Source organism: Indicator indicator, chromosome 20 (genome assembly GCF_027791375.1).
Source record: "Indicator indicator isolate 239-I01 chromosome 20, UM_Iind_1.1, whole genome shotgun sequence".
Lineage (NCBI taxonomy): Eukaryota > Metazoa > Chordata > Aves > Piciformes > Indicatoridae > Indicator > Indicator indicator.
The window spans coordinates 1,163,967-1,188,164 of NC_072029.1; the positions used below are offsets into that span (position 1 = coordinate 1,163,967).

The 24,198-nt window shown below is 55.3% G+C and overlaps 1 protein-coding gene across 1 annotated transcript; it reads right to left on the reverse strand.

Moving 5' to 3' along the window:
• Positions 1–11,949: 11,949 nt before the first annotated feature.
• On the reverse strand, positions 11,950–23,572 carry ELP6 (elongator acetyltransferase complex subunit 6). Its single transcript, XM_054390225.1, is given in 8 exon segments — positions 11,950–12,091; positions 13,259–13,405; positions 14,843–15,021; positions 15,598–15,604; positions 15,841–15,981; positions 19,889–19,959; positions 21,825–21,903; positions 23,519–23,572. Coding segments are annotated over 8 exon segments (807 nt in total). The 3' UTR covers positions 11,950–11,962.
• Positions 23,573–24,198: the final 626 nt, after the last annotated feature.

A 24,198-nucleotide genomic window follows, 5' to 3' on the forward strand; every position in this document is an offset into this window, starting at 1 on the left:
AGGCCTTATTCCACCTGGCCTGGAACACCTCCAAGGAGGGGACATCACAGCCTCCCACGGCAACCTGTTCCAGTGTCTCACTGCAAAGAATTACTTCCTCATCTCCAGAATTCTGTGAGCCTCAAATGTTCTGAAGCTGGGGAGGGTACCTCAGGTCCTGTTTGGTTTCTCTTCTCTCCTAAGCATCCACCTTCAGCTAGGAGGGAGGGAAGACAAACAGCCACTCTGCTTTTCAACCTCAGATGAAATCCTATTTGGTGCCCACAGGATCTCACAATGTTCCACCTCTTCCCCCTGAGGGAAACACAATCTAAACACAATCAGCTTGGTAGCACCAGGAGCACCAGGAGCTGTCCCTAATGACCAGAAGGATACAGAATTTGGCTCCAACCTCTTTGCAAAGCACAACATCTTCCCAGAGGAATTAATATCTCTTTCCTGGGTATAGGCAACCACAGTTTGCTGCAGCTCCAGGATTCTGGGAGAGGAAAGGGATGAGAAATGTGCTCTTGCTGCCTGGGTGAGGCTCGTGAGAGCCAAGATCCCATATATCATGGAGTCATGGAATGATTTAGGTTGGAAGGGACCTTTAAAGCTCGTCCAGTCCAAGCCCCTGCAGCCAGCAGGGACAGCTGCAACCAGAGCAGGTTGCTCAGAGCCACAAACAACCTGAGCTGCAATGGTGCCAGGGATGGGGCAGCTCCCAGCTCTCTGGGCAACCAGGGACAGGCTCTCACCACCCTCAGTGACAAACATCTCTCCCTTCTCTCCAGTCTGCATCTTCCTCTCTCAGTTCAAACCATCAGCCCTTGTCCTGTCACAGCAGGCCCTGCTCAAAAGTCTGCCCCCAGCTTTCTGATGGTCCCCTTGAAGCACTGCAAGGCCACCATCTCCATTTTTTTTGGCCAACTGAGATGTTGACTAGACTTGGAAAAAAACACAGGGAGAAGTTTTCATCCATGTGGTAATTTTGCCTCTAAGATCATGCTGGACTCCTGTGGTCTGAGCTGCAGCTATTAGCTGCCCTCTCCTGCCCTTGGGTGGTGAAGGGAGACCTTCTGTGAAGCCTGGAAATGCTTTCAGGCAGAAATGTAAAGAATTTGGAAGATGTAACTGCTGTTAAGTGAGATAAAAGCTTTTGTCTGGGGAGAAGTGGAGTCATTCAGCATCTGTGAGCTTCAGCTTAAGGAGACATTCTCCAGCTCTTCCTTAGCTGGTCACTCCTTGCTTTCTGGCAGCAGAGCCAGCAAACAGGAGGAGTTTTCTGAGATTCCCTGAATCCCAGCATGGTGGGGGTTGGCAGGGACCTCTGGAGATCACCCAGTGATGGTCTAAACTAAAGGAATCTGGAGTCCTCAGCACAGCACCCACAGGGACCTGTTGGAGCAGGGCCAGAGGAGGCCACAGCAGTGCTGGCAGGGCTGGAAGCCCTCTGCTGTGAGGCCAGGCTGAGAGTTGGGCTTGGTCAGCCTGGAGAAGAGAAGGCTCCAGGGAGACCTTCTGGTGGCCTTCAGTGCTTCAAGGGGACCATCAGAAAGCTGGGGGCAGACTTTTGATCAGGGCCTGCTGTGACAGGACAAGGGCTGATGGTTTGAACTGAGAGAGGAAGATTCCATGAAACACAGAGCTGAGCTGTGGAAATCTTCCCCCCCAGAACATTGTCTGTGGCACAGGGGTCAGACCAGTGAGCAGGGGGACACTCGGGCACGAGTGGAGCAGCTCTGCTCAGTGCCAGGCCAAGGCATTCCTCGGGCTTGGGAAGCCCCTCAGCCACAAACCACTTCTGCTGAGCACCACCACTGGCTGCCAGCACCCAGAGCATTTCCTCACTCACACTCTCTGCCCCTGGACTGAACAGTGCCCAGGCTCAGAAAGCAGACACTGACCTAACCAGGCCCCCAGTTCAACCCAGCAGCTGTCCTCATGTGCTGCATGCAACCTCACATGGTCACCTTGGAATAATCCACTGCTTTTTGTTTACCCATGGAGCTGCTCTACTACTAACAGCAGGGGAATCACTTGGCCCTAAAAATACCAAAAGTCTGATGCAACACCCAGATGGGGTTAGGTACCAGAGCTTCACCACAAAAACCACCTCTCAGTTCAAGGAGAGCATCTGGTCTGGTGCAGAATGCCCCACATGGAGCAACTCAACCCACTCTCCACTCTGCCTGGCTCAGATGGAACCTCCTGGGTTCCAGTTTCTGCCCCTTGTCCTGGGCACCACTGAGCAGAGTCTGGCCCCAGCCTCTTGCCCCCCACAGCTCCTTTAGCTCTTGCTGAGCATTGCTCAGCTCCCCTCTGGGGCTGCTCTCCTCCAGGCTCTCAGCCCCAGGGCTCTCAGCCTTTGCTCCTCACAGAGCTGCTCCAGGCCCCTCAGCAGCTTCCCAGCCTCCACTGGACTCTCTCCAGCAGTTCCCTGTCTCTCTTGAACTGAGAAGCCCAGAACTGGACTCAGTTCTCCAGCTAAGGCCTCCACAGGGCAGTGTAGGAGGAGAGAACTTCCCTCAACCTGCTGCCCACACTCTTCTCCATGCCCCCCAGGAGACCATTTTCCTTCTTGGCCATGAGGGCACAGTGCTGGCTCATGGGCAACTTGTCCACCAGCACTGCCAGTTCCTTCTCTGTGGAGCTGCTTTCCAACCCCTCAGCTGTACTGGTGCAGGGTTATTCCTTCCCAGGTGCCTTCTGCCCTACCATCATTTTCCCTCAACCACCCTTTGAATTGAAGTGAGCTTTGGTGATCAGCTCTGAGGCCCCACAAGTATTACTGTCCTGGTTCACAGCCTTATTGGGTTGTTTGCCTCCTGGAAGAAAATTCCACCCTCCTCACAGGCTCAGAAATAGCTTTGAGGTCACTCTGCCACATTCAAACAGACTTTATAACACAGTCCAGATACTATCAGCAGAAGTTTCCTGAGTAACTGCACACAGAGCTGGACCAGATGAAGTTTATGCATCAAACATTATCATTTTCCTGAAAAATATCTTGTGAAAACACCCAAAACAACTCTCAAAGGGTTCCCATTTCAGAAAGAGGATTTGGTTTCTGGGTTCTTCCTGCTAGATGTCAACACATGAGTTTCTAAAGCTTCTGGCTTTGGCAGCAAACCCAAAGTCTACCTTTGGCTCTCAGGAACTGTGCTTCCTGTTCCACACAGGGCCCTCTCTACAGCTCCAGAGGCATTTTCACTCCTAGCTCTTGAAGGCTGGAAGGCTTGGGCTATGTCTGTCATCTAGCTAACAGGGATTGTCTCACAGGCAGGATGCTAACGGTGACAGAAATAAAGGAGACAAGTAGCACAGGCAACACCGCCACTCTGACAGTTTAGTCCTTGAAGCAGCAAGCAAAAATTAAGATGCAAATTCCACCATGGCTTTCCCTGCATTGCTCCCTCTAGGATCACACCACCAAACCTTCAGCTTGAGCAGTTTTCTTTACAAAGAAGCCTGCACTTGAAGACCTTGCAGCTGGAGCAGCTCCCTGAGAGGCACAGGGCAAGGTGAGAGCCTGTAAGGTGACTCACCTCAGTGGGATTGGTTTTCAGCAGGTTCCAGGTTACAGCAGCAGCATTTGGGGAGCTAGGATCAGGGAGTCCCAGCGTCCCAGAAGGGAGCTTTGGTCATCTCCACCACCAAACACAAATAAACATTTTTCTTTCTCATCATCACTGATCAGAAACCTCGGATCAGCAAATCACTGAGCTCTTTCTCCCCAACAACAAAGCAATCCCCAAGCCACTCTGTCAGACAAGCCCCAAAGCCTGACTCCAACATTGTCCTCTCCGAACAACTCCACCATTATTCCCTCAGCATCCCTCTCACAAGGCTCAATACAAGATTTATTCAGTTTTTAGCAAAGAAACCACAATCCCCCTGCCCTCCTCATTCAGCAGCACTCTCCTGCCACAGCTAAAATCCTCCTTCCCTGGCAGCAGCCTCAGGATTTTGTTTGCTTCCCAAGGGAATCCCGTCACGCAGGAAGGACAGGGGCTGCTCTCCACCACCAGGGCTCTCTTAGCACCCCAGGACACACAATAAATGATGCAGTTAAGACAACCACCTTCAACTCTGTGTTCTCCACTTTGGTTTTGAGAACATCCAGCAGAGGATGCAACAGAGAGCTGCAGATCACAGGACTGCCTGGTGTTCCTTCAGCCTCACCCTCTGGTCCTCTAACTTCTGAAGAAGCTAAAAACCCGGGACAGGGTAACTTCTGGGATCAATCCAGGCTGGGTAGGGAATGGATGGAGAGCAGCCCTGAGAAGGACTTGGGGGTGCTGGAGAGTGAGAAGCTGGAGAGCAGCCAGCACCGAGTGCTGCCAGCCCAGCTCCAGCCTGTCCTGGGCTGATCCCCAGCAGTGTGGGCAGCAGGGGCAGGGAGGGGATTCTGCCCCTCTGCTGTGCTCTGCTGAGACCCTCCCTGCAGTGCTGGGGCAGCTCTGGAGTCCTCAGCACAGACAGGGACCTGTTGGAGCAGGGCCAGAGGAGGTCACAGCAATGCTGGCAGGGCTGGAAGCCCTCTGCTGGGAGGTCAGGCTGAGAGTTGGGCTTGGGCAGCCTGGAGAAGAGAAGGCTCCAGGGAGACCTTCTGGTGGCCTTCAGTGCTTCAAGGGCTTCAGAAAGCTGGGGGCAGACATTTGAGCAGGGCCTGCTGTAACAGGACAAGGGCTGATGGTTTGAATGAGAAGAGATTCAGACTGGAGAGAAGGAAGAAATGTTTGACACTGAGGGTGGTGAGAGCCTGTCCCAGGTTGCCCAGAGAGCTGGGAGCTGCCCCATCCCTGGCACCATTGCAGCTCAGGTTGTTTGGGGCTCTGAGCAGCCTGCTCTGGTTGCAGCTGTCCCTGCTGGCTGCAGGGGCTTGCACTGGATGAGCTAAAGAGCTCTTCCAACCCAAATTATGCTCTGGATCTATGATTCTATGAAGACAAGGAACACTTCTAAAGCTCAGCCTCCAGTCTTGCTTTACACTCAGGACCTGGGACCAAGCCTTGTTGTTTTTTCCTGGCTCATACAGCTGCCCATCACCAGGGCAGTGCCACAGCAAGCAGGAGGGAGCCTGTTGTGAAACTGGAGAAAGCTGCTGCACCTCCTCAGAGAGACAGACAGGGGAGAGATGTCTGTCCTCACCAAAAAATCAAGTAAAGAAGGAAGAGAAAGGAGGGTTCCCAGGACCTGTGGAGATCACTGCACTGCTGCTACTCCCCTTCCATAGCCTACCACCTTCCCCCCCTTCCTTCCTGACCAAGAACCTTCCTTCTGCTCATCAAGGTGTAGCTATTCTACTTTAAAAATTATTTTCTCATCAGAAATGGGAAAAAAAAGAGGAGTTTTCTGTCCAGGATGACCTGACCTCTGGTGACACACAGGCCTAGCAACCCACTGAATGCAAACACCACAGAGGAAGTCAGCAGCTGCCTTCAGAGACAGCCTGACAAGCTCCTTCACCACCGAGACTGTGACACTTCAAACACTGCTTTAACATCCCCAAGACAAAGCCTGACCCTTCTTTGCTCTGTTTGTGATGTTATATTTGAACCAAGTTTGGGGAGATAAACAGCACCCTTACCAGGGGAAGGTTTGGAAGAGAAAAGCCAGAGTAGAGTTGTGCTGGTGGAGGGATCTGGGGTGAAGAGCCCCATGCTCAGTGCAAATCCCAGGGTGTTTTCCTTCCTTCTGCACTCCAGCCAGCTAATCTCCTTTCTGCATTACACAACAGCTCCTGTAATCCTAAATTTATCACCCTAGTCCACTGTCATACCAGCTCTGGGTTTCACAAAGAGTGAGATCATGCCTCAGTTTTGTACCTCTCATGAAAGGGAAACTTGATGTTTGTCTTTCAACAGCCCCTGGGAAAAAAAAGAAGTGGATGCTGGATTCAGGAAATACTGGCATGAAGGCAGCAATCCTTTCCTCAGGGTTCTCCCAAACACAAACCCACAACCCCATCACTCCAGGAGTCCAACACCTCTTCGCTTGTTACACTAGAAAATAACCTCAGTGTTCATCCAGTCTCATCTAAGCTGATTCCTAAATACTACTTCAAAGATGAGGGGGATTAGGCAAACAGGAGGGTCCCTGCAGCAACATGGCATCAGCAGAGTGAAGCTCTCTGCAAGCCAGTTCTGGTGCCTCCAACACAAGAAGAACATGGAACTGTTAGAGAGGGCCCAGAGGAGGCCAGGAAGATGACCAGAGGGATGGAGAACCTCCCCTGTGGGGACAGGATGAGAGAGTTGGGACTGAGAAGGCTCTGGGGAGACCTTAGAACAACTTCCAGTACAGGGGAGTTGGGAAGGGACTTTTTACAAGGGCTTGTAGTGACAGGATGAGGAGCAATGGATTGGAGCTGGCAGAGGGGAGATTGAGCCTGGAGACTGGGAAGAGGGTGGAGTGGTGAGACACTGGGACAGGTTGCCTGGAGAGGTTGTGGATGCCCCCTCCCTGGAGGTGTTCAAGACCAGGTTGGATGAGGCAACCCAGGCTAGTGGAAGGTGTCCTTGCCCACGGAATTAGATGATCTTTAAAGCCCTTTCTAACCCAAACCATTCTGTGATTCTATGAAGAATTGTGGTTCCAAAGTGGTCAGTAAGCTACTGATGTGCACAGCACACCCGGCAGAGGCTTTTACTCCATGTTTCAGTCATTCCCACACTCTGGCATTTCTCTTAGAATCACAGAACTGTTGAGTATGGAAGCAGACTTTGAGCTCAAGTCCAACTGCTCCCCTAGAGCTCACAACCCCACCACTGCTGCTAAGCCACTGCCACTAAACCACATCCCTCAGCACCACATCCATCCACATGGCTTTTAAATACCTCCAGGGAAAGTGACTCCACCACCTCCCTGGGCAGCCTGTTCCAATGCCTGAGAACTCTTCCTAGAAGAAATTGGTCCTCATATCCAACCTGGCACAACTTGAGGTTGTTTCCTCTTGTCCCATTGCTTGTTACATGTGGGAAGAGACCAACTCCCATCTCTCTCCAACCTCCTTGTAGAGGGTGATGAAGTCTCCCCTCAGACTCCTCTTCTGAAGACGCCCAAGGCCCCTCAGCTGCTCCTCACAAAGCTTATGTGCAAGGCTCTTCATGAGCTTAGATGCTCTTCCTCAGACCTGCTCCAGCACCTCTTGTCCTTCTTGGAGCAAGGGGACCTTGCTTCCTTCTCATAAAGGCTGTTCTCCTGACTCTGCAGCAGGGCTCTCTTCACCTCATCCCCTTTACTGGTTTGGTCCCGTTTTACCATCACTGACCCACCAAAACTTTCCACGTCCCTCTCTCAGACTCGTTTCCTTACGTTTTCCCTCCTTTCCTCCCTCCTCCAGCAGTGACACCTCAGGGTGACAAATCCTGGTTTTCCAAGTATTAAGCACTCCCTGTTTGGATCTCGGTTCCTTCCCAATGCTCCTGCAGGCCCTCTGCAGTAGTCAGCAGCCTCAACCTTCCCTCAAACACCACTTGGATTTCCCAGAGGGTACCGGAGCCCCTTCTGCAGCCCTCAGCATGGCACCATGCTCTGCAAACAGGGAAACCAATTCCTGCTAACACCCCAAACCTGATTATCAGAAAACACGCACAGACAACAAACCCCAACCCACACAACCCCCGCTACAAGACACCCACCACGCTCCACACCCAAAAACCCCCAAATCCCTTGAAAACCCGACAGCTTCCAGGGAAGCCCCTCTACACCTGCCACCCCAAAATCTGATACCCCCCACCCAGAAGGGCCCCACGGCGGGGCTGGACACCCAACCAACCTTCCGTCATGTTTTCCAGCAGGGAGAGGCCTAAAGGCCTCAGTCCTCCCCCAGAACCCGGGTGCGGGTGGCCGGGGGTGGCCGAGTGCCCCTTACAGCGAGGGGGCGTGGGGCCGGGGCCCGGGCCCGCGCCCGCCCCTCGTGCACCCGCACACGCGCCCCCCCGTGGAACACTGGCAAGAATTCGGTGCCTGCCCCAGACCGCTCGCGCTTCTCCTCACCTTACCGACGGCGAATCGGCTCCTCCTGACCTTTGACCCTCCCCCTGGTCCGTCCGTCCGGTTTGGATTAATTTTCTCGATCACCTTGTTTTTTTGCGTGGGGAGGTTTTACCACCCAACCCCCAAACTCTTCCTGCTTTTTCGCTTGGGCTCTCTTTTTTTAATCCCGGTTCAGTTTAACCCACCCCCTCCCGCCCTCCCCCCGTTGCCGCTGCCACCGCCGGGCCCCAGGCGCGAGCGCGCACAGCGCTGAACGTCCATCACGCCCCCTCCGTCGTCGACGTCACCTCGCCCCCGGTGCTGACGTCACCACGCATCTCTGTTAATAACCACGCCCCCCTTCACCGCACCCAAGCCACACTATGACAATCCCCTTGGCAGCTCTATTTGCATAACCCCGCCCTATCTGTCAGTCCCGCCCATAGCCCTTTCGCCACGCCCCCCGCGGCGCGGCGCGCTGCGCTCCCGTGGGAGAGCGGAAGCGGCTCGTTCGCAGCGGGAGGACGGGGAGTGGGGGTCAGGGCTCAGACCGAGAACCGGGGAAGGGGAAGTGCAAGGTCCTGGAGCACAGAGGGGATTGGGGGGGGGGGGGGGTGGGAGGAGGGGGAGGGGAAAGAGGTGGGTACCGAGAACCGGCCCCTCTGAGGTTCAGGAGGGGAGAGCTGAGTCGGGGGAGCGGGCACCGGGAGCGCAAAGGTATTGGGGGTGGGGGGTAGTGGAGGGATAGGGAAGAGAGTGGTGCTGGAGGTAGGATCATGAACTGGGAGCTATAGGGCAATCTAGGAAGAGTAGTTCCGGAGGGAGGGGACCTTGCATTGGAAGCCCATGGCTAGAGGTGACTGGCAACAAGAGCAGGCCAGACACTGGGAATCCTGGCACAGAGGGCGTTGTGGCACATGGCTGGGGTTGGGTTACCCCTGGCACAGCTCCCAGGGTCATTCCAGAAATCCCACAACAGCCCTGTGAGGAAAGATGTGGTGAGTGGGTGAGCCGTGAGAAGCCAGGTTCTTGGTGGGGAACCAGAGAGGGAAACAGGAAAGGAACAGAAGGCAGCACCAGCTTGGTCATCTCCTGGGGCTCAGCACCCCCAACAGAATTGCCTCTTCTGGAGCCTTTCTTGCCCCAGTCAAGCTTTGACACTTCCTGAGTTCCTGCCTGGTACCACCACACGTGACCCTCTCCCAAGGTACCTGTCCCACCATCTCCAGCTCTTGCTGGGCCTTTCCCCACATTTTGACTGGCCAAGAAGCCCAGGCTGCTGTCACCAAGACCTCAGGCCAAGTCCTACCTTTTCTCTGGGTTGAGACATGGTGTTGCACAAGCTTCTGGCTTGCAACCAAAGAGCTCCGAACACACAGATATTGGCTGACCCCAACCAAGGCCACCCTGTTCCGTCCTCAGTCCTGTCCCTCCTCATCTCCACTGCCTTCCTGCAACGTCAGCTCTGGAGCAAGGTCTTGGTTTGGTCATGGCCACACTGGGTGGCCTTGGCTCAGCAGAGCTGGCAGATTAGCCTCCAACATTCACATCCTGATGGCACCAGTGGGTGTTGGGCAGGGATGGACAAAATGCTGGGCTTGGTCCTCTCTGTGAACCAGGAGCCACCACAGATGTCACCTCACTGTCTCCAGGTGGCATCTTCCAGGTGCTGCCTGTCTTGTCCTTACCCCTGCATGGTGCAGGTACAGAGAAGCTCATTCAGGAGGCCCTGGGATGCTGGATAAATGTCCCCCTGTCTGGGGACAGCAGGATCGGGACACTGTCCTCCATGTGGTGCCCAGCCCAGGGCAGGCTCTGGTTTCTTGCTTGCATGCAAGCATAAAAACCTGGGCAAAAGCTACCAGCAACGTCACCTTCTCACCCTGCCAGCTTTGGAGGAAGAAGCTGGGACATTTTGGGATGTCTCCAAGGGGAAGCCAATCCTACAGGTGTTGCCTCAATCACACACCATGATAGACCCAGTATAGGGGCAGGGACCAGTGCCTTCCCCAGGATCTTACTGCTCATCTTGTCGTCCCTTTGGAGGCTGCAGGTGGGCATTGTCCCCTGGACCCTGCCACCACACTGGGCTGGCAGCAGCAGCCCTGGGCTCTGCCACTTCCACAGCTGGCAGCCAACATGCCTGACCCCAACACAGCACAGCAGGCACCAGCTTGAGGGTTGGTGTGACATGGGACCACCAGCCCACCTCTGACACAGCAGGGGACAGCACTTAAACCCACCACCAACCACCTGGAACCTCCCCAAGGAGCTCCAGGCTCTGTGTGCAGCTCAGGGGCTCTTGAGGACCTTAGTCTGTGGTGCTGACCCCTGCTTTATCTGCACCTGGAGGTTTGGGCATTGTAAGGTCTGGACCCAACTGCTCTCTAGCAGCTCAGGATCTGGCTGCCTGCCAGGGTCACACAGGCACCTTGGGGCTCACCCAACAAAGATCATTTTGGGCCCATGAAACTCTGGAGCTTGGGTGAGGCCCAGGAGGCACCACCTGAGCTGGGAGGTTGTGTAGAGTGAGGGTGGGATGGAGACAAGACCTGGAACTACAGAGATTCTCAGCTTATGTTCTGCTATAGTGGGGTTGAGTGAGCCCACAGCAGGAGCAGGGCCTCAAGCTGCCCCAGGGAAGGTTTATTTTGCACATTAGAAGAAACTCTTAATTGAAAGGGTTCTCAACCACTGGAATAGGAGGTGGTTGAACACCTCCCTGGAGGTGTTTCAAAGCCACAGAGATGTGGTGCTGAGGGACATGGTTTAGCACCAGCCCTGGCAGAGAGTGGTTGGACTCGATGATCCTAAAGGTCTTTTCCAACCAAAACAATTCATGATTCACTGCAGCCAGAGCATCTCCCAGGAGCTCTCCAGCTCTGCTCCTGGGACTGCCCTCACATCCAAGGGGAAGGAGGGGGACCCACAGCCATCTCCTCACCCAGGCTTAAAGCAGTTTCACATGAAAAGAGGCAAAGCAACAGCACAAAACCAGAGAGCCCCCCAGCAGGGCAGCTGAGGTCTCAGCACAGGCTGGACGTGCACCTAGGGCTGCTTTACTGGCCTGAAGCTGGCAGCTGAAGAAACCTCTCCAGTGCCAGGGCTGGGAGCGAGGTGAGAACGGCAACACTCTGCCAGAGCCTCCTGTCCCTGCCTCCACCCGTGGTGCCTCACCTCCTGCTGTGCCAGTTAAATGCCAGGTAGGTGCCAGTGGAGGGTGGGGTGATCCTTCCCCTGGCGCCTGGCCGACTGCACTGGGAATGGTGAGGCACGCCCAGCCCGGGGGCATCCTGCCTGTATTTACAAGCTCCAAGGGCCATCCTTGGCACTCCTCCTCTTGGCCTGGGAACAGGGTGGGAGGACAAAGGGATGCAGCAAGCCCTGGGCAGGTTAATTCCCTCCTTGATGTGCAGATCAACAGGTGCTGGATCTTTCCTCATGGAGCAGCCTGCTCCTGGAAGTGCTGGGGAAGCAGCCAGGCTGCTTTGGAGGCACATCACAGAATCACACAAAACTAGGGGCTGGAACAGACCTCTGGAGAGCATCGAGTCCAACCCCCTGCCAGGGCAGGGTCACCGAGAGAAGGTCACACAGGAACATGTCCAAGCAGGTTTGGAATCTCTCCAGAGATGGAGACTCCACCACCTCTCTGGGCAGCCTGCCCCAGGGCTCCAGCACCCTTCAATTAAAGAAGTTCCTCCTCATGTTCAGATGGAACTTCTCATGCCCAAGCTTGTGCCTGTTCCCCCTTGTCCTGTCCCTGGGCACCACAGAACAAAGCCTGGTGGCATCCTGCTGACAGCCACCATTGAAGTATTGATCAGCATTGAGGAGATCCCCCTCAGGCTGCTCTCCTCCAGGCTAAACAGCCTCAATTCTCTCAGCCTTTCCTCATCACAGAGGGGTTCCAGTCTCCTCAGCATCTCTGCAGCCCTCATGTCCGTTCCAGAGGTACCACCAGCCTGACCCCATGATGGCCTCACAGCAGATCACAGCATCACAGGACTGCAGCTGACAGCCCTGGGGCGAAGAAGGAGACATTCTTATCCTGGATCTTGTACTGGTAGATCTGGACATGGTCCTGCTCCCCTCTCAGCTCCAAGGACACTCTCTTGATGATCTTAATCTGCAAAGGGAAAGAAGCAGGGACATCATCTCTCTGCTGCCCCTTCATCCTCACACCTCTTGTTGGCCTGCAGGGAAGGGAGATAATGACAACCAACCATCACAGCTGCCCTTAACCAGCCCCAGTGGTGGCAGCCCCTGATGAGAAGACCACACAACAAGCAGGCCCCTGTCCCCTCCCAGCTCAGAGGATATCACTGCAAGCCAGGTGAGATGCACCAACAAGAGAGTTTGTGGAAGGTTCTCAGGAATTAGATGTTTTTCTTTGGTATCACCTTGAGGGAGGAGACATAAACCCTTCCCAGCTTCCAGAGAGCAGAGGCACCAGGCAGAGTGTTCCTGCATATCCCCAGGTGGACTCCTGCAGAAGAACACCTCCCATTCTGGAGAAAAGACGTGGGGGGTTGGTGGCAGTGGCTGGAGATGATTCACCCTGTGCCCAGCTGGCCAAGAAGGCCACCAGCAGCCTGGCCTGGAGCAGCAGTGGTGTGGCCAGAAGGAGCAGGACACAGATTGTCCCCCTGGACTGGGCACTGGTGAGGCCACACCTCAAATGCTGGGGTCAGTTTTGGGTCCCTCACTCCAAAACAGCCGTTGAGGGGCTGGAGCAGGGCCAGAGAAGGGCAATCAGACTGGAGAAGGGTCTGCAGAACAGGGCTGGGGAGGAGCAGCTGAGGGACCTGGGGGTGTTGAGCCTGGAGAAAAGGAGGCTGAGGGGAGACCTTCTGGCTCTCTGCAATTCCCTGAAAGGAGGCTGGAGCCAGCTGGGGGCTGATCTCTTCTCCCAAGGAAGAAGGGGCAGGACAAGAGGAAATGGCCTCAAGTGGAGTCCCTGGAGGAGTTTCAGAGCTGTGGAGATGCGGTGCTGAGGGCCATGGGTTAGTGGTGCCCTGGCACCTTAACCCTGGGTTAAGGGTTGGACCTGATGATCTTAAAGGTCTCTTCCAACCAAAACAATTCCATGAGTCACAGCCACAAGAGCCTGGACGCTCCAGCAGACCCAAGGCTGCTCATTAATCCTTGCTGCAAACCAAGCTGGTCCTGGGCCATCTCCAGCAGAGCAGATGGACCATGTCTGAGCCAGCCCAGGGCCTGCACACAGTGTTGGGTGTGGCCTTAAGGTGTGACATTAAAGTGTGGCTCCTCTCTGTGCTCTCCCTTTCCTTACCTGCCCATGGACATCCCTGCAGAAGCCAGTGGCCAGCCCCTCTGCCCAGAGGATGAGGTCACTGTGATGACACAGGCAGTTCCCCACCAGCTCGTTTTCCTCGTCTCCCGAATCCTGGTGGTTGTGAACCAGCACCACAATGTTTCCCTGGAACAAGAGCACCACACAGCCATCAGCTCCTTGCTGATTCCCAGTCAGCTCAGGGGAAGGGGAGGGAGAGAATCACATAATTGCTTTGCTTGGAAAACCCTCTAAGATCACCCAGTCCAACCATCAACCCAACCCCAGCGTGGCCACTAAACCATGTCCCCAAGTGCCATGGCCACACAGTTCTTGAACACCTCCAGGGATGGACTCCAACAGCCTGTTCCAATCCCTGACTACTCTTGCAGCAAAGAAATTTTTCTTCATGCCCAATCTAAGCCTCTCCCAGCACAATTTCAGGCCATTTCCTCTTGTTCCATCACCTGATGCTAGTCAGAAGAGACCAAACCCCACCGGACTCCAACCTCCTTTCAGGTAGCCGTAGAGACCCAGGTCTCCCTCAGCCTCCTGTTCTCCAGACTGAACACCCCCAGGTCCCTCAGCTGCTTCCCCCAGCCCTGTTCTCCAGACCCTTCCCCAGCTTTGTTGCCCTTCTCTGGACCCACTCCAGCTCCTCAATGTCCTTCTTGGAGTGAGTGGCCCAGAACTGACCACACTAAAAAAGGGGCTTGTACAAATGCTAAGCCTCTGAGACATCCCTCAGCATGGCAGCTGGTCCTGAGCTGCAGTCCCCTGGAAAAGCCCACAGCAGGTATGTCTGCAAGGCTGGAGCAGCATGTTGTACCTACACTGTCTGCACCTACCCTCTGTGTAGGCAATCCATAAGTAACACTCAGGCTAAAACCACACCAGGACTTCCTTAGGAGGCAGCTGTCTGGTTAAACCAGTCTGACAGGCCACCCAAACTGGAATGAATCCAGAACAGCTACCTGAAGATGGGGGCACATGGCTGCAGCCCAAGCTGGGATGCTCCACAGCTCCCTCAAGAAGACAAAAGCTCATCACAGATCTACTAAATACTCATCCCAAGAGGCTCTGCCTCTGCCCTTGCAGGTCACCAAGGACTTAAAACACCATGAGATCCCCATAAGTTTGTTCCTCATGTCCAACCTAAGACTCCCCTGGCACAATTTCAGGCCATTTCCTCTCGTTCCATCACCTGATACTAGGGAGAAGAGACCAACCCTCACCTGGCTCCAGCCTCCTCTCAGGACATTGCAGAGAACCAGAAGGTTTCCCCTCAGCCTCCTTTCCTCCCAGATGAACACCCCCAGCTCCCTCAAGCTGCTCCTCCCCAGTCCTATTCTCCTGACCCTTCCCCATCTTTGTTGCCCTTTTCTGGACCCACTCCAGCCCTCAATGTCCCTACTGGAGTGAGGAGCTCAAAACTGACCTCAGGATTTGAGGTCCTCACCAGGGCTCAGTACAGAGAGAAGTGTCCAGTTCAGAAGGCAAAGAGGCCCAGATGGAGAGGGAGAAGGCAGCCAGGCCCTGCTGCAGAGGCTGCTCTGTGCCTGTGGCATGCTGTGGGAGCAGTACCTTCAGCTGGGAGCACACTGTGACTCTGCAGTAGTGGATGAAGTCCAGCACTGCCACCGGTGTGGCTCCCAGGCTGAGCAGGACGCTGAGGTCATCCACCAGCAGCACAGGACCCTTCCAGGTGTCACTGCCAGCAGGGGTCAGGGATGTCTGCACGAAGTCAAACAAGGCTTTGAGGTCTGAGCTGCTCCCACTGGAAGAGAAAGAGGAGGTCTCTCAAGGGCTTGGCCCACATGCACACTGTGCATGCCCTCCTCACCCACTGACCCAACACAGCCACCAGCCTGCCCCCTCCCTGCCATGCCCCTGCAGTGACAGTCACCAGGCCCTGCAGGCACTGCTCCTCTGTGTGCAGTGGAACCCTCCCCTCCTGCCCTGAGCATCATGGAATGGGCTGGGTTGGAAGAGCTCTTCAGAGCTCATCCAGTGCAAGCCCCTGCAGCCAGCAGAGACATCTGCAACCAGAGCAGGTTGCTCAGAGCCCCAAACAACCTGAGCTGCAATGGTGCCAGGGATGGGGCAGCTCCCACCTCTCTGGGCAGCCTGGGACAGGATCTCACCATCCCCAGTGTCAAACATCTCTCCCTTCTATCCAGTCTGCACCTTCCTCTCCCAGTTCAAACCATCAGCCCTTGTCCTGTCACAGCAGGCCCTGATCAAATGTCTGCCCCCAGCTTTCTGAAGCCCTTGAAGCACTGAAGGCCACCAGAAGGTCTCCCTGGAGCCTTCTTTTCTCCAGGCTGCCCAAGCCCAACTCTCAGCCTGACCTCCCAGCAGAGGGCTTCCAGCCCTGCCAGCACTGCTGTGACCTCCTCTGGCCCTGCTCCACCAGGTCCCTGTCTGTGCTGAGGACTCCAGAGCTGCCCCAGCACTGCAGGAAGGATCTCAGCAGAGCACAGCAGAGGGGCAGAATCCCCTCCCTGCCCCTGCTGCCCAAACTGCTGGGGATCAGCCCAGCTCTGTGCTGGGGTCCTGCTGATCCCCAGTAGAATCACCACTCAAGCTTACCTTAGAAACTGCAGAGCACTGGGCTCTCTTAACTGCTCCTCCTCCTCTCCAAAGCAGAGGTCAAGGCAGGACTTGAGCCCTTCCAGGAAGACAAGTTGGCCCCGTTCCTTGGCAGCTGTCAGATTGACTCCCTCGAGAGAGGGGAACATGATGAAGAAGAGCAATTAGCTTTGGAGGTCTGGGCCAAACAGAACCAAGCAGGTTAACAGCTGACTGGTACCAAATCTCATCTACATTTGCCAATGAAGTCAGTGCTGCAGTGCTCCAGAGGCAGGGAGGATGGGCACAAGGAGAACCTTCAGAACCTCCATGTTTTTCCCAACCTCAGGTTTTCATTTGGATCTCAACTCAAAAAAAATAAAAAAGGGAAGAAAATGGGACTTCCCCCCCACACACCCTGCTCTAGGCTGCACCAAGAACTCTGCTGTGAGCAATTTCCTCACCCTCCCTCCCTGGGTGGCTAACCCCTTTTGTTTCCCTATCTTTACATCATCTCTGTGGCAATGACTCTCCAGCAGTACCCACACACGGAGCCAGGCACGATGTGGGCTGGGCACCCTGGTGCTTGTGCAATGCCCAGCACAGAGCATGGGAAGGAGCCTCAGCCCTGGCTTCCCTGTGGAGAAGAAAGGACCATGACAAGATGCCTGAGGCTGCAACTAAACCTCCAGCTAAGATTTCCACCTCTCAGCCTTGCTTTGTGATTAGGCCAACCACAAGAGCCATGGGCTGGGCATGGGCTGACCTCCAGAGCCACAAGGCTGGGCACAGGCAGCCCCAACAGAGTGCCCTGGCAGAGCTGCAGACCTGCAGAAGACCCCAACTGGGGATCTAGCTCATGAATTCCTTCCTCATCCTCTTTTTTGTTTGTAATCAGCAAGGGCTGTTTTTGCCAACCATACTCTCACCTCACTGGTAACTCCATCAAGCTACCTTTCAGGAGAGAATTTAGTGACTGCTGCTGCCATGATCATCCAAAGCTCTCTCTGATAGCTTGCAGCCTGTGCCAGACTGTGCATTTCCCTGCAGGCAGAAGTGTGAATCTGCTCAGCTCTCCAGTGTGGGTGGCTGCCCACAAGGGGCCTGAGCCACCTCAGAATGGAACCAAGGAGCACTGATGCCACGATTGGCAGCATCTCAGCAGCCTGGAAGCAGAGCTGATTGAGCAAGGCAGCAGGTAGGTAGACAGAATGGTGAGAGAGATGGCTTAGAAAGAGTTCAGGAGGAGGTAGCTGGGTGAGCACTGCCTCACTGGCACAACTGGAGAACCAGGGGCAGGGAACCAGAAACAAGGATCCTGAGAAAGCAGCTCCCATGTTCCCTGAGACATCCCTTTGAGGTTTGGAACCCTCTGAGGTTGGTTCCATTTAATCTCTTTCTCAATGGTCTGGACAACCCCTCATGAGACCCCCCAAGGCACCCTCAGCCAGTGTGCAGATGGCACCAGGATGGTTTAAACACTGGATCTGAGGTGCATCACCAGCAGCAAGCACTCATGGCCATGAAGATCAGTGATCTCCTGAGGTGCACAAAGAAGAGTCAAGGGAGTGTGAATCTGCTGGGGGGTCAGAAGGCTCTGCAGAGGGACCTGTCCAGGCTGGATGGAATGGTGAGGCCAAGAACTCTGCCTCAAAGCTAAGACAGAACTTTGCTGTGGCAGGAGACTGCAGTGGAGTGACTCCAGGTCTCCAAGGCTCATCTTCAGTTGCTGTTGACCAACTCCCCCCCAGGTCCTTTTCCACCAGGCAGTTTTCATCCACTCTGCCCCTAGCTTGGAGTGTTAATGGGATTGGTGTGACCCAAGGGCAGGAGCCAGCCCTTAGCCTTGTTGAACCTCATCCAATTGTTCTCATCCAGCTGGGCAGTGTGGTGGCCCAGCAGTGATGTCACTTCAAACCAGAACCATTTCCCAAGGGAAGGCCTCTCCCAAGGCAGGGAGAACTGCACTGGGGGTAAGGCTGAGCTCAAACAGCAAACACAGGCATGGGACAAAGTGCAGTGAGCTGTGGTCAGGCAACTGGCCAAGGTCTCTCCTCTAGCACAGCTGCCTGCAGAGGTGATCAGGTGATGTTCTCTGGTCTGACCTCAGCACTGTGGCAAGGGAAAAAGGAGCAAGCAAGAGGGAGGCCAAATGGGGATAAAGATGCTGGACTGGATGATCTCCAGAGGTCCCTTCCAACCTTCATTATGCTGGGATTCTGTGATGACACAGTTCCAGCTTGCAGCCAGCAGCAGCCATGGACATGACATCACAGTTGGTCTCCAGTAGAGATCTCCAGCAGCAAATCACGAGGCAAGTCTAAGAGTGAAACCACACTGCCAGCCCCCACCCTCCTTCACAGAGCTTCATTCAGGCCAGGAAGGGTTAAAGCAAAGACAAGATCTTAGAGAAACTGAGCTATAAATAACTGCTGTTAGGACCTCCAGCTCCTCAGAGCTTAGGAAGAACTCACAACCGTGCAGAGGGGCACCTGTGAAGCCAGAATCCAAAGGTGACTGATGGGGCCAAGGACAGCTCATCGCTGCTGGCAAATGCCCCCACTTCCCTCAACCCCCTGGGCAAACCACACTGTTCTCACCACCTCCTCAGCTCAGTCACCTTTCTGGTGAAGCATCAGACAGCAAATCACTTCCATTTCAAGGCACCTGTGCCCCAGCTCATCCCCATGGCCTCTCCCTTCTCAGGCGCCCCCCGGGGGAGGTGACAGCAGCACCTATTCAAAGCACCTGCCTCCTGCTGGGCAATTCCACCACAGGAAGAAATGTGCCAACAGACACAGCTCTGCTCTCAGAGCAGGCAAGGATCCTGCACTTGATCTTCCCCACAACATTTTCTCCTCTCTGCCACACAGGGGCACAGGGGCCAGGTGAGTTTGGTGCTGCAGAGCCTGGCTTGCTCAGCAGTGGGGAATTGGCTCTGCAGGGGAATTGCACAGGGAGGATCTGCTGGGGAGGTGAAGCTCCACCTGCAATGCTTCCCTCTGCTCAGTCACAGAATCCCCAAATCCCAGCATGGTTGGGTTGGAAGAGAGATCATCCAGTCCAACCCCTGCTCCAGCAGGGCACCCACAGCAGCTTGCCCAGGGGCACAATGCCCAGGGGAGGTTGGAATCTCTCCACACAAGGAGACTCCACAACCTCTCTGGGCAGCCTGGGACAGGCCTCCAGCACCCTCACCCCAAAGAACTTTCTCCTCCTGTTCAGATGGAACCTCCTGGGTTCCAGTTTGTGCCCTCTGCCCCTTGTGCTGTCCCTGGGCACCACTGAGCAGAGTCTGGCCCCAGCCTCTTGCCCACCATGCTCCCTTTAGCTCTTGCTGAGCATTGCTCAGCTCCCCTCTGGGACTGCTCTCCTCCAGGCTCTCAGCCCCAGGGCTCTCAGCCTTTGCTCCTCACAGAGCTGCTCCAGGCCCCTCAGCAGCTTCCCAGCCTCTGTTGGACTCTCTCCAGCAGTTCCCTGTCTCTCTTGAACTGGGGAGAGTGCAGAACTGGACCCAGAACTCCAGCTGTGGCCTCAGCAGGGCAGAGCAGAGGGGGAGAAGATCCTCCCTCAACCTGCTGCCCATACTCTTCTCCATGCCCCCCCAGTCCATTTTAACCAAAGTCTGAGTTCTCAGACTATTGATCTCTTTCTACAAGGTGAAAATTGAGCAGTAATAAAATTGTTCAACAAGCACTGAAACTCCACCCAGACTGACAGTGGGGAAAGCACCATTACTGCTCCCACCCCCCAGGGAGGTCATGGATACCACGTTCAAGGCCAGGTTAGATGAGGCCTTGAGCGACCTGAGCTACTGGGAGGTGTCCCTGCTCATGGCAGTGGAGTTGGACCCAGATGGTCTTTAAGGTCTCTTCCCACCCAAACCATTCTATGGTTCCCTGAAGCCCCTGTCAGCAGCAGCAGCAGTGTGAGGGTTTCCAAGGAAGCCAGAGGAAGGAGGACACATGCTGGGCAGTTCCTGCTCCCTCTCCTCATTCCCTTTCCACCCAACAGACACCACCCAGAGCTGTAATGGTTAACCTCTGCAGAGAGACTTACCAGCTTCTGGGCGACGATGCTGTAGTGACTGAAGGACTGGAGCAGGGCCACAAAGCAAACCTTACAGCCAGCTGGGCAGGAGACAAGAAGTCAGGTTACCCTTGCCAGGCTGCAAGCTGTCACTGGCAAAGCAGAGAAACCACAGCAGCCAGGGCTCCAGGCCCAAGGCCTTCAAGGGAGGCAGGCTGTGGCAGCCCCTCGCTTCCTCATGGCTGGCCTCTCAGTTTTCACCTTCCATAGGAACTGCACAAGGGGAAATTGTGTTTGAAATGACAGGAAAGCAGGAAAAAGAGGGCATAAAAAAAGCAGGAAGCCACTTTTCTGTCTTGTGCCAACCTGCCCTGGGATCTCCTGGCACTGTTTGCTGCAAGAAGGCCAACAGCCAACCACGACATAAACTACCAAAGCCACTGGTGTGCCAGAAGTGCTCATTCTGGCTCTGGCAGGGCAAGTGGCCTTGAGCGGAACAACAAAGGGAGTGAGAATTCTGACCAAGTGCCTCAGTAAAATGGGATGTGGGGAATCCGGCACGAGACAGCCTGGCCTGAGGGGTTGGGTATGAATATTAGCAGGGATTGTCCCCCTGGACTGGACACTAGTGAGGCCACACCTCCAATCCTGGGGTCAATTTTGAGTCCCTCGCTCCAAGAAGGACATTGAGGGGCTGGAGTGGGTCCAGAGAAGGGCAACAGAGCTGGGGAAGGGTCTGGAGAACAGGGCTGGGGAGGAGGAGCTGAGGGAGCTGGGGGTGTTGAGCCTGGAGGCTGAGGGGAGACCTGGCTCTCTGCAACTCTCCAAAAGGAGCCTGGAGCCATCGGGGGGTTGGTCACTTCTCCAAGGAACAAGTGACAGGATGAGAGGAAATGGCCTCAGACTGCCCAGGTGAGGTTCAGGTTGGACATGAGGAAAAATTTCTTGCCCTTGAGGGTTGTGAAGGGCCTGTCCCAGGCTGCCTAGGGCAGTGGTGCAGTCCCCATCCCTGGAGGGGTTTCAAAGCCATGGAGCTGTGGTGCTGAGGGCCATGGTTTGGTGGTGCCCTGGCAGTGCTGGGTTAGTGGTTGGATTTCATGATCTTAAAGGTCTCTTCCAACCCAAACCATTCTGTGATTCCCTCCTATGACAATCAGTGTTTGCCTCTCCCTGCCATAGAACAGGACAGAGATGTCCAGCAGAGCAAATCAGTGGCTCCAGTCAAGCCTTCTCTGACCCCTCAGGAGGGGCCAAAAGCTTAGAGCACCAAGAAGGTATCTGGACAACAAATGAGTGCTACAGAGATCCACTCACTGTTAATAACCTGCTCTGCAAGTGCTCAGAGGTTACTCACAGTTTAAACTGTTAGCAGAACAGCAAGTAGGCAGCTCACCAGGCTCTTTGGCTCTTTACTCACTACTCAGTTGTGCCTGATGCCTTTACTGACATCACAAGCACCCAGCTGGTGGTGGAAGGGCAGGTCCACACCCTGCTGTCAGACACCCAGGTGATTTACAGCATTTGTCACAAAAGGTGCACAGACTCTGCAGGGTGTAACCAAGGGGAGAGAGCAGGTGCCAGGAACAAGACAGGACTGGGATCCATAAATCACAGAATCACAGAAGGGTTTGGGCTGGAAGTGACTAGATCATCCAGTTCCAACCCTCCTGTCATGGACAGGGACACCTCACTAGCCCAGGCTGCTCAAGGCCTCATCCACCCTAGCCTTGAACACCTCCAGGGATGGGGCATCCACATTTTTTGGGCAACCTGTTCCAATGTCTCCCTACCCTCAGGGATAAATCCTGATCCCAAAGCTTTGTGCTAATCCATGGATGCCTCACACTCTGCCAAAGCAGCCTCTGCTCACACAGAAACATTCTGGCACTTCACACAGAAACACTTCATACTGAAGGAACCTCCAAGGAGCAAAGCTGTGCCTTGGAGGGTCCTGCTGCTGCCTTACCTCTGAGGTAAAAGGAGAGGAAATGGTGCACCAGGAAGCTGCCATCTGTTCTGGTGTCTCGCAGCAGTGTAAATTTCCCCTGCAGAAGAAGTAGTAAAATAAACTACCAGAGGAAAAAGAGGGCACAAAGTGCTCCCAATTCTGTCTTCTGCTCAGGCTGGGGGAAATGCTGCAGGAATTAGAGAAGTGGACAAGCAGTGCTCCAGCCACCCAACTGATCACTAAGTGCTTCCTCCAGACACAGCCCATGGGAAGCCATCAGAAGGTGTTCAGCTCACTGCTTTTGGAGATATGTGACCACCAGCTAAAAGCCCTGGTGCCAGCATGAGACCCCACACTGTGCCCACCAGGAGCCACCTTCTCCCACACAGCTCAGCCAGTCCAACCCCTGCTCCAGCAGGGCACCCACAGCAGCTTGCCCAGGAGCACAATGCCCAGAAGGGGGGGATTGGAATCTCTCCACACAAGAAGACTCCACAACCTCTCTGGGCAGCCTGGGACAGGCCTCCAGCACCCTCACACCAAAGAACTTTCTCCTCATGTCCAACCTGGCTCTGGCCAGCCTGATCTAGTGTGAGGTGTCCCTACCCATGGCAGGGGGTTCGGAACTAGGTGATCCTTGTGGTCCCTTCCAACCCTGACTGATTCTATGATTCTATAACCTAAACCTCCCCTGGGGCAATATGAGGCAATTTCCTCTTGTCCTGTCCATTTGTTCCTTGGGAGAAGAGAACAATCTCCACTTGGCTCCAGCCTCCTGTCAGGGAGTTGCAGAGCCAGAAGGTCTCCCCTCAGCCTCCTTTTCTCCAAGATGAACACCCCCAGGTCCCTCAGATGCTCCTCCCCAGCCCTGTTCTCCAGACCCTTCCCCGGACCTGCTCCAGCCCATCAATAAAGGGGGAAACTCAGACTTGCATAATAAATTATCACTCCTAAACCTGCTTTTGTTCTCCAAGTTAGTATCCAGCAGGAAAACCAGGGAGCACCGAGCAACACACACCGCTTTTATTAACTGTTCACCTGAAGTGCTTTACGGCCCTCACACCCGGGGAGGATGTTTAGTTACCGCGTGGTTTCATTAGCACACAAACTGTGGGGGATGACTGAATTCATGCAGTGGCCTTCTCTTCATTTAAGTAAAGAAACCTCTAGAATTCAGGGCAGGAGCGCTGGGTAAGGAGTCTTCCTCCCAGCTCCGCCGTTATTCACCACACTGCAGCAACCACGCCCAGACACACCGGGGGATGGGCGCGGCAGGGACCACCCCGGCCCCTCTAGAGCTGCGGATACCCAGCCCCTCTATAGCAGCGAGCACCAGAGCCACGGGCCGGGCAGGACCTCCAGGTAACACCGCAGGGCTCGGAGGAGCGCCGCGGAAGGGCGTAACGGCTTTTACCCCCAACCTTGCCGTTAGTCACGACACTGCAGCAACCATGCCCAGACACACCGAGGCCGAGAACTGCGGGGACCACCCGAGTTCACCTATAGCAGCGGACAAAGGAGCCGCAGGGCGGGCAGGAGGGCGGGAAGCCAGGCCCTGGCGAAGGGCAGCGAGGCGCAGACCGCCGCCCTTCCCAGCATGCACCGCGCGGCTCCCGGCGGCCACCGCAGGTCGGCCCCGGCTCCCGGCAGGCTCTGCCGGACCTCCCAGCGCCGCCGTCGCGTCCCTGCTTCCTCCTTCCACCTCCCCTCACCGTCTCCGGTCGCTGCGGGGAAGCGTCCAGCAGCTGATTCAGCTCCGCGAACATTGCGGGCGGAGAGTACCGAAAGCCTCCCGGGGTGGGGGTGGGGCTGGAGGCAATATGGCGGCGGCGCGGCCCTACGCATGCGCATACCGGGGCGAGAGGGCGCCGCCTGCTGGAGGGGCGGGGAGCTGCGGGGTGGGGTCACAGAACCATGGGGGCGTGGAATGGTTCGAGGTGCAAGAGACCTTCGAAACCATCGAGCCCAGCCTGCCAGGGCACCACATCATCAGGGCTTTGAAACCTCTCCGGGGATGGGGACTCCACCACTGCCCTGGGCAGCCTGGGCCAGTGGTTGAGAACACTTTCGGTGAAGAAATTTCTTTGTAATCTCCAGCCTAAACCTTTTCTGGGGCGACTTGAGAACTTTTCCTCTTGTCCTGTCACTTGTTCCTTGGGAGAAGAGACCACTTCATTCCAACCTCCATTCCATAACTTTCTACACACTGAGGTCACCTAAACCTGTCCTTTCCCGTGCCCCTCAAGGACCTGCCTGAGCCTCGAGGGCTGCCTGGGGCTGTCATGCCCCAGCCAGTGCAGGTTCTGCACCTTTCTGAGGACATTTCCACCATCTTCCAGGGCAGCCTGTGCTGCTGTGACTGAGCCCGGCCAGCCACACTTCTCCTCAGACA